Here is a 19048-nt window from a genome sequence, read left to right as displayed (position 1 = left end):
ATGGTCAAGCATGTGGGCGCTGTTCAGCAAAACATTGGTCATGTGTGTATATACTAGGCTCTTAACCCTGCTCGATGGGAAGATTGATCCGCACATGGTGTGGACCAATGTTCCTCCTAATCTTTCATGTCCATCCATCAATCCGTTTTCTAACGCTTGTCCTTGTCTGCGTCGCAGCGGTGCTAGAGCCTACCCCAGCTGCACTCATGTGTCTGAGCAAACTCCCTGAGCATTCCTTGAACTGCATGTGAGCAACATCAGAAAGGCACACTGTTGCCAAACCAGCCTTACACATCTGTCCCAACCCTAAAAACCATAACAAGTTAAACATTGTATTATAATAATCAAATACCGGGCAGTCATTTCTATCATAATATTTTCTAATGTAAATGATTTGGCCCACTGACAATGAAAATAAAAAAATCGTATTTTTCATGAGCTGTTTGGTTAGGTGGGGTTCCTGCTGTGGAAGAATTTGAGACATGTACCCCTTGCAAAGATCACATTTTAGTCACCTTAAAACATTCACGTTTTGCACAATGAGATGTGTGTTGTAGCACAAGCATGGGATAAAGTGTACAACTCTTTGTCTGTAAAATACACAATTGCAGAGTTTTTTTAATTTTTGTATTAGCATTTATGTAACCTAGGAACAGTATTACATGATTAATATCTAAAAAAATAACATTCTTAATACATGACACGAGAATGAGCACACATGTGTGTGGGGAGTGTGGGTGTACAGGGCTTGTTCGTTTTGTCAAAATAAGAGTTAGCATGCAGCATTTAACTCTTTTAAGATAACCTGCAACACAGCAACCCGTAAACATTACAAGTTGTTAATAACATTGATTGGCTGCGTGTGAACCGTATCACATTGTAACGACCTAACATTTAAGATTTTATGTATGGTGTTGAAGTTGTACGACTATTTTTGTGGCCATGAACGCATCACTGGCTGACCTGAGTGTGTGCATCTTTTGACACAAATGAAAGAGAGCGAGCAACTCCTGTCAATACAACATAAAGTTGTTTTTTTTGGTGTGATTACAGCAGAAAGTGAACAGTTTTGCTAGATAGTAGATGTGTGGCTGATGTTGTTTTGGTGTGGTTACGACTGACAGTAATCAGTTTCGCCCAATAAAATGATTGTTGATGCAGACCGAGCTCCTTCTCCTTAAAACATCTCAGCTGATGTCGTCATTGTTTTATCTGTTGTGATCACTTGTTGAAAATAGTGAATTTTTACGCGCTTATTTAGTTTAGAGTTTAGGTTAGAGTTTAGATTTGGTGCGCTGCATATATTTCCGTACGCAGGAGCATTGTGCAATTACGCAGGCGTGCACCTTAGAGGAAACAGTGGTGTGGACCAAACAATTTTTTCAAAAAGGGTCAAGGTGGTAATTGTAATTATTAAAATTATAATACTGGTGGCTTTGTTTTAATACCAATTTATTTGTATGAATATACTGTATATTAGTTCAATATATGCATATTCATTTTGTCATAGAGACTACTAGGGGCTATGTGTGGGCCTGTGCAGGCTGTGATCTTTCCCCCCATATACGACAGCCCTGCAGACGCCCGCCGGTGGGTATTGGCGGACAGCAAACCTCAGAGACGTTCTGCGGAGTTGCCGTACAGCAGCCACGTATCTCGTGGAAATCTGGGATAATCATCTTGCAGGCAGCCCTGGCTCTCGCCTTGTTTTAAAGATAAATTGTCACACAATTACGCCCAGTCATTGTCCAAGTCCATTCTTGTCTTCAGTCTCATAAGCTAACATAGCAAGAGCGTGAATCTTTTAGCGAGCAGTCCTGGCTCTCGCGTTGTTTTTAAAGACAAAAAAACGTCAATAGATTTCTAGTTTCGCGTGATACGCAATCTATGTTTTTACACTTGATTTATCTGAAGATTCACAGCTGATTCCTATTAATTGAGGAGGCTGCTGCTAACGCAGCCAAATCACTCACTTATCAAACCGAATATCCGGTCGCATTGGTTTATCATTCTGAGTCGTCCTACGTTTATTGCGGCCAATTGATTCCATGCCTAACTGTGGCTAACCAATGTCCACAAAGTAGGATTATTATCAATAAATCAAATACTTTCATAGTAAAAGCACAACAAAACTGTTTACCTTTTAAATATGTTTTTAAACATTATTAAAACCCTGTAAACATGAAATAACACCCATATTGTCACTTTTACGCTCATTTCCCAACATAGTAGCCTTGAGTGTGTTCTACTGAAGATTACAAGCGATCTTCCAAGCGTCATTGCTATGGCCGTTTCCCGGCCACTACAGAATGTGGAAATTCTTCATCACATCCTGGGTAATTCCTCTAAGTTAGAACTGGGCTTTCGGTGTGCTGAAACCACGGGCTGCAGGCCAAAAGCTCACTAATGTGGAAAAGTGTTTATTGATGAGGCAGGAGTTGAAGATGAAGTGCTTCAAAAAGTTGTTCGACCGAAAGTTGGTCAACTTGATTTTAGTGGTGAAAAAACAATTAGTGCCAAGATTTGCCATCATTTTGTTGTTATCACTGTTCAACCGTGTCCCAATTGGTGAATATCTTAATCGATTGTCACAACAAAATATTCAAAAATGAGACAAATATTGCACTGTAGTACATATAATAAAGAAATAAGACCTGATTTAACACTTAATTTAGACTCAAGTACTACCACACAATCACTGCCTCACACACACGCAAATGAAATAGTAGAGCTGTATAATAAAGCAATCAGTTAACATTGCCCTTTAAAGATTATCTAACCTTCAGCTTGCTTGTGACTGTGATCATGATAAGCAAGAGAAAATCAATTAAACGAATAGCTTTTTATTCATGGCATACAGCAGAGTTAGAACGCTGACATCACATGTATTGCCAAAGTCTAGATTAGAACACTTTAACTCAGGCTGCTAATTTGCCATCAGGATTTAACTTTTTATCTTTTTATTTAGTCTTTTTTTTCACAAACTGAAAAGAACAAACATACTGTCGCGACCTGCATAGTTCCTCGCTGCGACTTTGGATTTACTGCGGGGTCATCAATTGACTACATTGAATTAACAAGAGAGGAAATCGAAGTCGGAGAAAGGGGGGTATTTTAATACCAACTAGGAGACAAATTATTGCAACAGAGGCTGTAATAAGTACATGGACATAATTAGGCTTTTTCCCATTTTTTTACTTACTTTTTAAAGAAACCAGTGAATACAAATGACAAAGGTAATTCAAAACAAGTATTGCTTTTATTTGATCAAAAACTAGTCATTTGAAATGACACTGCACACACTGTATCTTATTCTTAGCAAAATTCTAATTTGTATAATGTTATTTTTAGACCAGATATTAATTGTACATTTTAATTTTCAAAGAACTATATTAAGAGCTTCCTCTGGGAGGCAATACTTCTCTTACCAAAAATGTAGCATTGTACATGCAAAAAAATAATGATCTCCAACATTGAGATAAAAAAAGGGCAAACTTAAAACTTCTGTCTTGAAAAAAATACTTTTGTAAAATAAAAATATAGCCTTGCGTGCAAATAAATAAACTCTAATAAATCATGCATGCAAATAAATCAATAAAGATACCAATTTTAATTAAATAGTAATCAAAATCAATCGCATTTTTAAGATCAAAAAGTGCAAAAACTACTGTTTTTGAATAAAATACTACTGTAAATAAAAATGTAGTATTGTACATTGAATGCGAATAAGTAGTCAAGTAAAACATTGAGATGACTGTACAGTTTTAGTAAGTGGACAAATGCAGGCTTTTCCCTGAAATATCCTGGGCTCCTTGTTAGTGTGTACTGATGTTAAAGACAATGTTGCACATGTAATGTATCACTATATTGATGATTAAATGTGTTATAATTCCACAATACTTTTGCAGCAGCATACACGTGTACGAGATGTTTGGTTTGGATGTGCAGAGCGACTACTTTAGTGATCGCTATGTGCATTGTTCTTTTTTTATCACGCTGGGCATGGTACCTTTTATAAAGGCTTTTCCCACAGTAAGCTGCTTCTTAGTTTGTTGTTGCGGTCTTGTTCGCCTCGTAAAGAGTTGCATTTCCCCCACTCCCATGCTGTTTCAGATGCAGTAATAAATGTGTTGTGCTGCTGCCTTTTTTAAAGAAACTCTGCAGCGTGCATTCACTTGTTCCACGCCTGTTAAAGCAAATCTAAAGCACTGGCAACACTTTTCTTTTCTTTGGAACAAACGTCTCACTGTCGTTAGCATTAGCATTGGCCATATTTTGCTATGCTTGTGGATTTCACCTAAGGATGTACGGGAGCGGGGAAGGGCTATAGAACCTCCTGTGGGCAAAAAAACATGCCGGAGCAAGAGGAGAAAAACATAGATTTTTTAAATCGTTTGCAACTCTGCAACAAAAATTTTGATCAAATCGATATATTGCCCAGTCCTAGATAGAATAAAAGCCGACCTGTTTTGCCGATTGTAATACATGAGATGACGACCAAGCACATACTCTACATACAGAAATATGTTTTAACAATAAAGATTCATTTTAATATTTAAAACGTTGTCTATATTTAATTAGTCTGTGAGGAAGTAGATTACATGCAAATGATTCTCTTCCTCTCCTTACCCTAAATAAAGTTGATACAATTATTTAACAGGTATATGTATTTATTTAGTAAATTAAGGATTAAATGTGAATATACAACAATTTAGATGTCACTGACATATAATCTTTCAATTCCAAGTAATTTACTGCGTAGTGGAAAGTCGGTTTGTCCATCCATCCATCCAATTTTTTACCGCCTGTCCCTCTTATAGTTGCGGGGAGGCCGGAGCTTATCCCACTACACACTTGCAAAAGTCGCCACCTCATCGCAGGGCCAACATAGATAATTCTATTTAATCCACTATTTAAAAGCAGCATTTGCGTTGTAGTTTAAAGTAGTGTCAAAATAACTGTAGACACTACAGTAGGAGTCAGCGATTTATTTTATGCCAAATGCATATAAAAGCTGTAGAAAGCCACAGTAGAAGTATGTTGCGTACATTTCACCAGCCAAATTTTACCAGTAGCAGTCAGCTGTTAGCTTGTGGCATGCTCTTGACTTCATTTTTGAAAAACAAAGCTGAAATGACTAGTGCATGTAAGCTTGGACTAAACAGAGAAGTATGAAACATGCAGAGAGCGAACAAAGACAGTAATCTAATTAATATGTGCTTGCAGTGTTGCCAACTTAGAGGACTTTGTCGCTAAATCTGGCGACTTACCAACCCTCTTGGCGACTTTTTTTGTAAACAGCTACTAGCGATAAATCTAGCGATCTTTTCCAGTGTTATTGGAGACATTTTTATGTCTTGGAGACTCTGAGGTCAAAGTACGCAGCAGTTAGTAGCCTCAAAGAGCAGTTGAGGGGTGCTGCCGGTCAGTTCGTGCTGCTGCCGTGCAAGCAGTGACCCTCACAGGGCGGGAATTGCAGCGCTTCGTCTGGACTTTTATTGGTGCATTCGATTTGTACTGGGACGTCAGAATTTCCAAGTTCCTATCCGGAGGTTTCAACTGGAATTTTAAATGTGTATGTTTTTTTACTGTCACATTTAAATAAATCACTGAATTTGATTTGCCTACCTTACACAGTCTCAGTAACTACTCAACTCGTCTGTGTATGTGTGTGTCTCTATGTGACAGAAGTTGAACATCTAGCGATCTAGCATCAAATCTGTCAGTGCAGAGAGAAGACCCACACGCCTGCATTAACTGCAAACAAAATGCGCATTTGTAAAGCAGCCACTTTTTCTGCCTTGGTTTACAGAGCGAGAAGTAAACATAACTATTTCTTTACTTTCACGTAAAGCTAATATAAATCACTGCAATGTCCCAATTCGATCGTTAATGTTAATGAGCCAGTCATAAAATTTAATTTGTTAGCTAATATCACAAGGGACAGGCTTCTCTCGTCACCATTATTCTTATTTATTATCCCGGAGAACTAGCATCCTCCACAGTAGATATTTGATTTTTTTTGGAGTTACTAAAGCACTATACTGTTTTAATGGACATTCTGCAAATATGCTAGTCAAAGATCCTCAATGACAGCACTAATGTTTTTAAGAATCTGGTGCAAAAATGTGACTTTGTTTTTTGTTTTTTTTAAAGAACTCGCGGGCCACTTGTAAAGTAAGCTCAAATGATGAAAAAGAGAGGATCTAAAATGGAACCTTAGGGAACACTACTATCCATCCATCCATCCATTTTCTACCACTTGTAGTATAACTAAATAAGTTGAACAAATGGTTTCTGACTGCATCTAAAGTAGACAAGCTACAGGCTACACCGTAGCTACATAAATCACATTACAAAAAAATATGTAACTGCCAAAAAAGAGAGGAGGACTTTGAGTAACGCCTCAGTCATGTAAATCACAAGTTTGGACCACAGTGTTGTATCTTTGCTAGCAAGGTTAAATATCAATGCAAGGATCTGCCAATCTGTTTGCTGTGGTCAAAATTGCTCTATACAACAGGAGCACTTCAGTGTTTTTAGGAATTTGCTGCAAAAATGTTTGTCTCACAAGTTTTGAAATCAACTTAGGGACCTGTATGATGTCATGCCGATTTGACCCCCGGGCTACCAGTTGAATAGCCTTGCTCTACGCATTACCCCCTCCAAAAATATCAGTACTTATCTTTTGAAAATGTACATATCTTGAAAACAAACGTCACAGCTATTTTTTTTCCAGGCGTGGTCAAAAATAAAGGTTATAAACATTATATAGATTCACCCGGTCACAACATTACGTACATCTACACACCCTCCGATCGATTCAGAGATGCATTAAAAAGCTGCTTTTACCAGCATTTATGTCACTGCATGTTGCATGTCGTTATTATTAGTTTATGACAAGATTAGATGGAAATAATCCTTTATCCTACCTTTTTGTGTTTCCTCATAGCCTGAACCAAAGGGGGAGGAGCGCCGCCCCATCGGCTGAGAGCTTTACTTATTGTCTAAATAAGTACAGCCACCTACTGTAGCTCTGATGTTACAATGTCGCCAGACTGCAAAACCCCACGATCAGAGGCATCCAAATCTGCATGCAAGCTCATGCCAAAATACATGAACATTATGATTTGACATTGTTTAACACGAGTACCCAACATTGTTACATGTAGAAGTCAGAAAAGAGACAAAATGCTAAGATGCTGAAAACCAATTTGCTTAGCAATTTGAACAATACATTTACATCTTAGCTTTGTGTGGTTCACTAAGCAAATAGTTATTAGAGTAATATCCATTACTATATCTTACTATCAATGCATGTATTTTTCAGAATATACAGAGGGCCAAATAAAAAAAGACAAAAACAAGCTGCAGGCCGAAAATGGCCCAAAGGGCGCACTTTGGACACACCTGACCTAGAACATCTTGCCTTGTTTCATAGGATTACAATCGTTCAGTATGTCTTGTGTTCTCCTTATATATGTGTACAGGGTAGATTTGTGGCGCACTTCATCATTTTATTCGCGTGCTTCCTCTCCGGAATACCAAGTAGCTGTTAGGTGTTAGGCAGGTAGGTGTAGTAGAAATGTCTGAAGCTTCAGATGGTCATTAAAATTCTCCCTTTCATCCTTCCTTTAAATCGCCTTTTCTTGCTTGCAGGGATTAGAGGAGGAGCATAAAAGAGGCAAGCTTGTCTTTAGCCTTGACTTCAAAAGGATCCAATGAGAATATAACACTTGAAGGAAAATTGAACTAATCACAATTGACAACATGTAAACAGTAGATGCTGTTGATTGAACACTTAATGATAGTTGACATGTCACTGTATATAACTACCAAATATACAAGCTGAATGTTTACTTATTTGTTTAATTGGATTTATTTAATTAATTGCTGTTTCATTTTTTGTATTGTTTGCCTTGTGATGAAACATAATTCCCTACATACAAAATACTTTATTACCATTTTACATTTAATGTGTGCAAATGAGAGCTTCCTGTATGGGGCCCCATTTGACCCTGGAGATCAACCTTTCTGACCAATTCCTGTATTACTCCATGCATCTGCAAATCTATTATTCATGCATGTGTGCTATGTGAACTGTTACCTGCTTGCTAGTATATTAATTAGCCCTTACTGTTCTGCCAGCTTTTTTCCCCCTTCCTTTAGCTCTGCCATCGGAGCACAAAGCTTTCTGTTTTTAGCCACATCAGCAGTAATGAGTGCATTAACTCAGAAACATGGACTCACACACACACGCTAAACTAACACACGGTTATTTGTATGTTGCTAGGAAGCCGACTCTGGAGTTTACACCTGCCTGGCTTCCAGCTCAAGCGGCGAGACGAGCTGGAGTGGAGTCCTCACAGTTAAAGGTAGATTTTCTGTGTCTTTTGACTCCATGGAAATGAGAACTCCCATGTTGTTGCAATTGACTGAGATAAATAAAAACTCTGTGGGTGAACATAGTTGTCAAGATGCTAAATTGTGTTACTATGATGTGTTACTCTGTTACTTTTTACTCGTGAAACATTAAACATTTAAAATATGGTTGGCCCAATGCAATTTGTTCACTTCTGTTGCGCCACACCGATTGGAGCCTTGACTATTGATCTGATACGATATCAGTAAAAATAATGCATACTTTTATTATTTTGTAGTGTGGAATGTTAGAAAAGACTTAATCAAGTAAACAGGCGCACACAGAAAACAATGATAGGTATGAAAAACACTAACCTACTTATTTATTAACCATCTTGAATGGACTTATGCTGTCTTTAAATTGAAGCAGAGTTTATGGGGTTTTTTTATGACACCCAGATGCCACAATAATTAAGTGAGTTTAAGCTCAGGACACAGTAAGTTGAATGTTACATCCACGTTTGTTACTGGATGCTTTCTAATACACTTCTGCCTTGGAGACTTTGTATGTGTAAGTAATATGCAACTACGTCCATCCATCCATCCATTTTCCACCGCTTGTCCCTCAATTACCCATATTTTCCGGACTATAGAGCGCACCGGTATATAAGCTGCGCCCACTAAATTTTAGGGGAAAAAATATTGTCCCATGTGCTGCACCAGACTATAAGCCGCAGATACAATCGCAATCAAAAGTTTGCATACACTTCTAAAGAACATAATGTCATGGCTGTCTTAAGTTTCCAATCATTTCTGCAACTCTTATTTTTTTTATGATAAAGTGATTGGAGCACATACTTGTTGGTCCCAAAAAACATTCATGAAGTTTGGTTCTTTTATGAATTTATTATGGGTCTACTGAAAATGTGACCAAATCTGCTGGGTCAAAAGTATACATACAGCAATGTTAATATTTGGTTACATGTCCCTTGGCAAGTTTCACTGCAATAAGGCGCTTTTGGTAGCCATCCACAAGCTTCTGGTTGAATTTTTGACCACTCCTCTTGACAAAATTGGTGCAGTTCCGCTAAATGTGTTGGTTTTCTGACATGGACTTGTTTCTTCAGCATTGTCCACACGTTTAAGTCAGGACTTTGGGAAGGCCATTCTAAAACCTTAATTGTAGCCTTAATTGTAACCATTCCTTTACCACTTTTGACGTGCGTTTGGGGTCCTGTTGAAACACCCAACTGCGCCCATGACCCAACCTCTGGGCTGATGATTTTAGGTTGTCCTGAAGAATTTGTAGGTAATCCTTCTTTTTCATTATCCCATTTAAAGCACCAGTTCCACTGGCAGCAAAACAGGCCCAGAGCATAATACTACCACCACCATACTTGACGGTAGGGATGGTGTTCCTGGGATTAAAAGCCTCACCTTTTCTCCTCCAAACATATTGCTGGGTATTGTGGCCAAACAGCTCAATTTGTGTTTCATCTGACCACAGAACTTTCCTCCAGAAGGTCTTATCTTTGTCCATGTGATGTCATATGAAACAAAAATTTAGCTGTTTGGCCACAATACCCAGCACTATGCAAAATATATTCCCCTTTATGACCAAACATTGACCACCTAAGTGTCATGGGGAAAATATCCAAACAATGTGATGTTTTAGGTCATAATCAGAGTCCTCATCAGAACAATTCAAGCTATAAAAAGTAATCTGACATTAAACGATGAGGTAATGCCTTTACATTTTGCTCTCATAATACATTGGTACTTTGATTTGTGTTTGTAATCCATTCCAAAATAGAATCATACGAAAACTTAGAGGGGCTGTTTGCAACTTGCTCAAAGTTAGTTTTAAACCAAAAAATTTACAAAGAAGACCACCGGTTAGCCTATGCTACTATTTGTGGTTTAACTGAATATACTGTATATATCTTTTAAATATCTATATTTTTCACAAGTACTAATTTATTATATAAAATTGTTAGTTGCACTAAGGAATTTGTCACTCACTGCTTGGGATGGGTAAGGGATTCTGTACTTTTATAGGCACAGACCAAATTCAGTCATTACTATTGGGTATCAATGAACGCAAAATCAAACGGTGCCATATTTGAATTCCTTTGTTGCACTTGACGTCACGTCCTGTAGCAGACCATGCACCGGCTCAAACACTTGGCAAGGAAACAAGCACTGAGTCAGCAGAGTTAGCCCGACTACCTGTAGGTCACATTGCAGTTTTCGCTAACAAAGCTAGTATGTCTGATATAAAAAGCTCTAACGTAAAGTAAGGCGCCACTTTTTTTAAATGCGCTAGCTTGATGCTAATTTACATTGGCTATTCATTAACATTAGCGATTTTATATTGCGATTTCAGCACCTCTAAATTTGCTAATTAAAACTACAACTAAGATGCACGCGACAACCAAACAGCTGGTATGTAATAATTACAATATTTACAGTATAAAGCGCAACATAAGACTAGAGCGGTACATTCAGCTTCATGGCAAAGACTACCTCCTGGATAGGAATCACACCGTAGCCTATACACTACTAACTTGTCAGGTTTTGGAATTGCAACTGCATGCAAAGTCTACTATGTAATATTTGCAAATGATACTCAGAAGTGCAGTGTTGTGTTTTGTAATGTTTGGTGAGCTCTAAGAGATGTTGTCACATTTAATATTGCAAAGACTGTGTAAACCAGCCTGCAGCGACTCTAATGCAAATATTCAGTCAACATTGCTGTGATTAATGAGAGGTCATTATGTAAGTGCTATTATTGCTAAAGGCAAATGTTGATGTTCCATTCAATGTTGACCTCTCACTCTGCATTTTTGTCTCCATCTCTGCCATCCAGAGAATGCGGACCCCTCAGTTATTCAGACTACTGAGCCTTTCCAATTGCCGGGTCCACCACACAAACCCATCGTCACGGATGTTTCCAAGAACAGTGTCTCTCTAACTTGGCAACCCAATGCTCATGAAGGCGGAGCTGCAGTTACCTCTTACATCATCGAGGCCTTCAGGTGACTTTAATGCTGCATTAACATTTGTCTTGTATACCTTTTACTTTCAACACGTTTTCATTCTGGAAGGAAAAGTTAACAAATATGGATGAGAACCAGTACTAATATTTTCTCAAAATGCTTTCGGTCTTTAAAAAACAAGCGTTTTGAAACCCTGATTAAATCAGATGTGCTAGTCTTAGAAGTGGTGTTTGATCCTATTCAATCCTTCATTCACAAGAAATCTACAAACTGGATACAAACACAGGAAGACCTTTCTGGGGCTATTACAATCAGGGTTTTATACTGCCTATTCCGATCATCCATGAGTGAGATCAACCAGTACTCATACCGATTACATGTATGAACTGTAAATTGTTTGATTTATTTTAAAGTCAATAGTACACAATAACTAAACAAAAGCAACAAATACTATTTAGATAATTTGGTCAAAGTCCTCCTGTGTCCAGGGATTTTTTCCCAAACATTAACAAAAACTGACTTTGAGAAAATAGAAATATCAACCTAATTACTCTAGTTAATATTAATCATACACTGGTACTACCCTTGGAGTCAACACCACCAATTGTTGGATGGATCCACCCTCTTCTCACGTAATGTGTACTGAATGTGATAATGCTCAGCTACAATCGGGCGGAAAGCGGGGTACACCCTGGACAAGTCGCCACCTCATCGCAGATATCCTATTTATTGACTCTTATTAATTTACTTGTTATATCTGGTCAATATCTGCTTATCTTCTTCTGTAACACTGTCCCATTTGCACTTCTTCAACTTTACTAAGCACTTATTTGTTAGCGTTGTTTTAAAAGCTAATTTACCTGTTAGCAAGCCTGCTCCTGTCTTGCCCTCGGTGTGTCACATGTTTAGCATCGACCTCCCACAGGGGTGAGTTTTTCCTTGCCCTTATGTGGGCTCTGTACCGAGGATGTTGTTGTGGCTTGTGCAGCCCTTTGAGACACTTGTGATTTAGGGCTATATAAATAAACATTGACTGATTGATTGAGCTTCGTCTTTCAGTGATAATGTACTTGATAGTGATACTTGGGATACTAAGAAATGCAGTTTATGGCCGTAATGGAGGTGAATAATATTAGCTTAGGGGAGCGGCTCCACACTGTGTATGGAGATGCATAATTAGCTGCTAGCTTGTCAGCTGGGGGGCTAAAAATTAATACAGTGTCAACCAGAGGAGATTGGCATTTGTGATCAGCAATAAAAGGGATTAATCGGCAATGGCGATGACATACTTTTTCACAAAAAAGGCTTATAATAATCTCCATATCCCTATTTAAACCCTATTGTAAGTGTTTCCATAGTTTGAGTTTGAGTTTATTTGGAACATGCATGCATACAACATGATACATCACAATTTCCAGTTTCTCTTTTCAACATGTTCGAAAAGGAGTAGGAAGAAGCAGAGCTTATTTAATCCTACCCCTTTTCTTTTACATAACAGTTTCTAAAACTTTTGTTCACTTCCTGTTCTCAATTTGTTCACAATATACTCCATAAGTAATCACAATAAAAAATAAATAAATAACACTCGGTGAAGTAAGTTATATTTCATATGGTGAGATGAGTAAGATTATTTTGAAAATGAACGAATGGATGGATGAAATAAATTCAGAATGTTTATCATGGTTCTTCTTCTTTGTACTTTGTAAACACTTTAAGTTTGAAGAGTTTCTTGAAGTGGATCATATTAGTACATTGTTTGATTGCTTCATCATTTTAAGTGGTTATAAAACAGTAGTCATTTATTTGGGTACAGTTGGGTACATGCAGTAATTCTTCGATCCTGATTTTATTTATTTATTGAATTTAATTGATAGGTGTGTTTCATGAGCAAATCTTACATACTACAACATTTTAGCCAGGTTTAATTCTCAATGTCCATCCCCAGTTGGGCATTTAAACACAACAGCACAGTTAAAAACAATCACAAATAATAAAACAGTGCAGAATGTCCAACCCTTAACAAAAGAATGAACAGTCCAGAATTTCTGTGGTAGGTTTATTGTAACCTTTGAACGGTAATAAAAAATGGTGCGCATACAAGGTAACAACCATCTTGCTTTTGAGCTCCATGCAACATCACACCTACTGGGGTAAGGATGATTGCGAAAGTGAGGGATCAACCTCAAATTACACAAGCTTATTATTAAAGATCTCAAAGGACCTGGAACCACAATCACCAAAAAAAAACATTGGTAACGCATTTTGCTGTGATAGCTTGAAATCCTGCAGTGCCCGCAAGGTCCCTCTCCACAAGATATGTGACACCTTGGGTCAGAGACAGAATAATGTCATGTGGTAACTTAAGACTAAAATGAAGTTGTTTGCATCAACTCAACTTGTCGTGTTGGGAGGCAGATAAATGTTAAATATGAGCTTGACAACAGCCTCTCTCCTGTCAAACTTGGAGGTGAAAACATTCTGCTTTGGGGCTGTTTCTCTGCTTGGGAGAAAAGAAGACTTCAACACACTGAGGAGTTGTTGAACGGGTCATGTACTGCCAAATCTTGGGTGACAACCCCTAGGCTAAACAGTCTCCGTACTTAAATCCCACTGAAAGTCTGTCAAGAGAGCTGAAATGTTGAGTTGTCAACTGTCGAAACATTCATGGTTTGGAAAGTACTACTGAGATATGCAGAACCATATTGACTAACTACATGAAATTTCTGAGCAATTCAGATTCATTCAAATCTTTTAACATTGCAATTACACCATTTACAGATGAGTTGGTGACCTGAAAATTTCTCAATCGATGACAAACAGCAAATATGTTGTACACAAATCTGTATCCACAAAAATATACAATACAGTAGCAATGTCCCAATCATGAGGTTTCATATTTTTTTGGTTGTTTTTGTTATTGTTTACAAAATCAGAAAGTCTCTGAACAGAGGAAGGCTTGAGGGCAAAACCCAAAAAAATGTAAATAGGAGCCAATATTTGTTTTAGATTTTGTTTAGTTATTGTGTTTTATTAACTTTTTTTGTTGTAAGAATCGTATGTCGAATTCAATACCACAAATAATTATTATGTCATCGGATCTACAAAAATACTAGCAAATTCTAAATTTCATAAGATAAGCAGTATATAATTAATTTTATTGCGTTTACTTTAGATAATCGCTATAAAACATTTTCAGTTCTTTAAACGATTGTGGAAATCGGATCGGCACTGAGGTCAAAAATGTTGATTCGGACATCCCTACAAAACAGTTTGGTACCTCAATTATCGCGGGGAATATGTTCCTGACTTCCCGTAAAGTAGGGAAGCCATTTTAAAAATAATTTTTAGGATAATAATATGCATTTATAGTCCACACAGCTTTCACACACACTTATAAACTACTTCGTAGGCACTTAAAATACTTCCTACACTCTAAAACCTGTATAATTTTAACATGCAATTTAAATGGGTCCTAGAATTTCAATGTACACACATTTCAGCGATACACTGAGACCGTGGTTAGTGAATTGCAAAGTGGTAAGTGAACACTGTACTTCAGTATTTAGAGACAACATGATAACAACCAAGCAGTGTTCTTTTCTTTAAAATGGTTTGCAATTTGGGACAACAATGTCCCATCAGAGGGGCTCCACTTTGCTTTCATTTAAAGGAAAATATATTTAGTCCAGGAGGACTGGTGATGGCAGATGAAGCAAGTTTTATAGGGAGTTTCCCCATTTAATTTTTATGAGGGGAGGAACACAGTCAGAGCATTATTTACATCCAGATGTCTGCTGGTCCACTGAGCAACAGCAGCAGTGTTTGTGGCTAACACTAACAACTCATGTTCAAAACAGCTACATTGAACCATCGGGATGTTGGTAATTGCAAGCAATGTGTGATACTTCAAATGCTACCGATCTGATACCAAGTAAATACAGGGCCAGTATTGCCAATACTGATACTTTTTACTTAAAACGTTTTCAAGATCATGAGAGGATTTTGTGATTGTATTACACAAGATTATATTCAGAATAAAACTCTAGGACTGTTTTTGACTAAGGATTTGTATAGGATAATCTGATTCATTAGATTTTGACCATAGTCAACTGATCAACAAATGCTCAGCTAATTGGGATCCCCACAAAACAAACAGATCTCATATCGGACTTTTTCCACCTCAAAGAAAAGGACTAAAACACTTAGATAAACAAATTAACACGGTAGAGATTGGATTGGTTAGTGAGGTCATCAAATCAATCCAAGCCGACTCTGGCGGAGCACCAAAAAGACGATCACTCTTGGTTATCTAGTGGAAGTAAGTCGTAACAAGGTTTATGTAGGTGAACCTTGCGGACGGATCATTACCATTGGCTTTAGGCCTGGCTGAGAGATCCCACAAGGGTCGATAGCGCTTCTGGCAGTTAAATTAGACCGCCCACCACTGTCTTTGTAAAATGGAACTTCATGGAGCCCACACATTGAACCATTCTTTTGACCCTGAGTTAGAGTGTCTATAAATAAAACAATGTTTGAATCTCTGGGAGTTTTTTAATCTCTTAATGATGTTTCCCTTGTACATTTCCACTTTTTGTGGGATTAACTCGGTAACACTGCTGTAATGGTAGTCAAACATTGCTAAAATTGTGTATCAAAATATCATTGTTTGCTCAAATTGTGTGGAATATAAGTACTTAACGTAGTGTCAAATCTGACTTTTTTTGTATATTCCGTGTGTTTTGTATTGCCGCTAGTTTTGCTGTGATAGTTATGACAATTTGTGGTAAATTTTCTTTTCTATATTTGTCGATTTCTACAGTATTTTAAATTACTATTAGATCATGTCTAAACGTTACGCAACCTTAGTCACAAACTTGTCTGTGAGCTTTTAAACCTTCTCAAAAGTTACCCGCATTGACGCAAGATGAGTATTCATGAGTCATGTTCCCTCTTTGCTCTTGTGGCTTAGTGTATCTGGCACTATACTGCAAACGCCCACAGTACCTAGGGGGGTGAAATGTGTCAAAACAAATGATTGGGGAAAGCCTTTGTGACTCTGACTATGGCAGGATGACAATATATTCCTAAAAAGACAAGAGGAAGGGAATAAGGTTGCAGAATAATGCATCTGATGCAATGCCATATGACCAATAAAAGTTGTGTGTTTTTCAAGCCTAATTTGCAGTATTGATCAGGAAAGCCAATAATGTCATAAGGAGAACAATCTAGCATGCACAAACGTTTCTAAAGCGGTCGACTTTAATCACATCTGCTGTTGTTTACCAGACATTACATCCAAGGGGGAGACAAAAATAGCTATTGAGTGGAGACACTCCCAATGCTCCCATGCATTGATAAATAATTAAATTCACACGAACACACTGTACCTATTTGCGATGTTATGACTTCAAGAATGGACTGTGTTTTTGTCCAATTGTTACAGCACAAACTCCCCTCTCTTCTGAAGCCACACATACCAACTTCCATGCCTCGCGTCACACATCAAACCAGCAAACAAATCCAGTCCAACCAGGCTTGGAGTTAAGCTCGGTTATGTTTATTTTAAATAAATCCTAAAGCAGTTTTGTTTTGCATTTTACTGTCCCCAAAATAAACCATGTGAACTATCAGAAATGTAATGTCTGTTGTCATCATCCTCTGCAGCCAATCAGCCGGCAGCACTTGGCAAACTGTAGCCGACATGGTGAAAATAGAAACACACACAATCACAGGCCTCCTTCCCAACACCATCTACTTGTTCATCGTCCGAGCTGTCAACGCTTACGGCCTGAGCGACCCCAGCCCCATCTCGGAGCCTGTCAGAACACAAGGTCAGTCAGAAGAGCCTCACGACATGACTTACAAGCAGAACTTTTGAAGTGAGCATCACGGTAAGCGGAGTTGCATGTGTGATTTGCTCAGATGTGAGTCCGACAGGTCAGGGAGTGGACCACAGGCAGGTGCAGAGAGAGCTGGGCGAGGTTGCAGTCCAGCTACAAGATCCTATCAAAATTACCACATCTTCCATCCGGGTCTCCTGGACTGTGAGTCTCTTTAACTTTGTTGTTTTGTTTTCCTTAAATGTAATGTTGAACCTCTTGTCACAATATACTCTTTCGTCATGTCTCATTTCCACTTCTAGGTCGATCGTCAGTCTCCGTTTGTGCAGGGCTACCGCCTCTTCTACTGCCCAAGTGGGGGGACTTGGCTTCTCCAAGATATTAACTCTCCTTCTGAGCGCAGCATTGTCTTGACCAGCCTACTCAAAGGAACGGAGTACGAGATAAAGATCCGGCCTTATTTTGACGAATTTCAGGGGAAGGACAGCCGTACAATACGGGTCCGAACCCTAGAAGAAGGTAATCATACAGAATCTGTAGGCTTTAAAAGCCATTTTCCCCTTTCTAACATCTCATGAATGTGAAATTTTTTGTCATTTTAGAGTTAACCTTTTAAAACTGCAGGACACCTGTTCTGGGGGCTGTCAGGTTGTGTGTGTTGCTATGGTAACTGCTCCATTAACAGTTATAGTATCATTCCTTGGCTGCTAAAACTCACTGAACAAGCAGCATTTACACTTACTTCGAAGCATAGATATCTACATTTCCACATCTACATTATCCAAAACATAAAAGAGCGTCTGACAAAGCATCTGAGTCCAAGAAAACGCATGACTTTAGGAAGCAGGAAAAACAATCTCAGGCACTTGGGCGCCAGCTGTAAAATCTACATCAAGTTAAATGGAGAACCAGATGAAAGCAAAGTACTTCTTTCCGGGATGTCAAAAAACTGGACAATAAATTATTGAAGATGACATCATCTTGACTACAAGGAAATAAAAGACACAACACACAAAAACTTGATGCAGCTGAAGTAACCATCAACTATTCTTCAATAATAACATATTATGCCAAATTCAACAATATTCAGCAATACAGGTATAGTTATTTACAATAAGATATTGATTTAATTATCCAGTCCAATCTAATTTTATTTTTGGAGCCCTGTAAAAATAACAAGTGGACCAAAGCACTGTGCAGAATAATGAATAAAACTTACAGAAACTAACCTAGACAATAACATGCATGTAAAAAAAACACCCCAAAACTTGAGACATAAAAGCATCAATAAAACAATCAAGCAAATTAAATGGAATCTTCCAGAAACTAGGCTGAAACTAAATAAAATATTGTTATGTACAGAAATCACTTGTTGCCTGAATAACATTAGATTTTGCGATTAATCCTGGTCATTTTTACGGGCGGCATGGTGTGGTGGGTAGAGCGGCCGTGCCAGGAATTTGAGGGTTGCAGGTTTGCTCCCTGCCTCTTGCTACCCAAATAACTGTCGTTGTGTCCTTGGGCAGGACATTTTACCCTTGCCCCCAGTGCCGCTCACACTGGTGAATGAATGATGGTTGGTGGTCGGAGGGGCCGCAAACTGGCAGCCACGCTTCCGTCAGTCTACCCCAGGGCAGCTGCGGCTACAAATGTAGCTTACCACCACCAGGTGTGAATGTGGAGTGAATGAATGATGGGTTCTCACTTCTCTGTGAAGCACTTTGAGTGTAGAGAAAAGCGCTATATAAATCTAATCCATTATTATTATTATTATTATTACTACCTCACCTTACGTTTATGTTATGAGGCTGAAATTCTCTGTGTTTGTATGCTAGCGACCCCGTGTCC

General features: G+C 38.2%; 1 protein-coding gene across 5 annotated transcripts in view; it reads left to right on the top strand.

The window, feature by feature from the left end:
* The window catches only part of robo3 (roundabout, axon guidance receptor, homolog 3 (Drosophila)), a 204523-nt gene that overhangs the window by 160895 nt on the left and 24580 nt on the right, over positions 1-19048 (top strand). For 4 of the 5 annotated variants that reach the window (XM_061963268.2, XM_061963267.2, XM_061963270.2 and 1 more), the window contains exons 10-14: positions 8294-8375; positions 11231-11399; positions 17025-17191; positions 17283-17404; positions 17503-17719. In XM_061963268.2, the coding sequence (XP_061819252.1) occupies positions 8294-8375; positions 11231-11399; positions 17025-17191; positions 17283-17404; positions 17503-17719 (757 nt within the window). The remainder of the gene's footprint in view (positions 1-8293; positions 8376-11230; positions 11400-17024; positions 17192-17282; positions 17405-17502; positions 17720-19048) is intronic. The other variant, XM_061963271.2, reaches the window with a different exon arrangement.

The sequence above is a fragment of the Nerophis lumbriciformis genome, linkage group LG09 (genome assembly GCF_033978685.3).
Source record: "Nerophis lumbriciformis linkage group LG09, RoL_Nlum_v2.1, whole genome shotgun sequence".
Classification (NCBI taxonomy): domain Eukaryota; kingdom Metazoa; phylum Chordata; class Actinopteri; order Syngnathiformes; family Syngnathidae; genus Nerophis; species Nerophis lumbriciformis.
The sequence above is the reverse complement of the archived record's forward strand: the minus strand, read 5'-3'. Positions and strand labels throughout refer to the sequence as shown.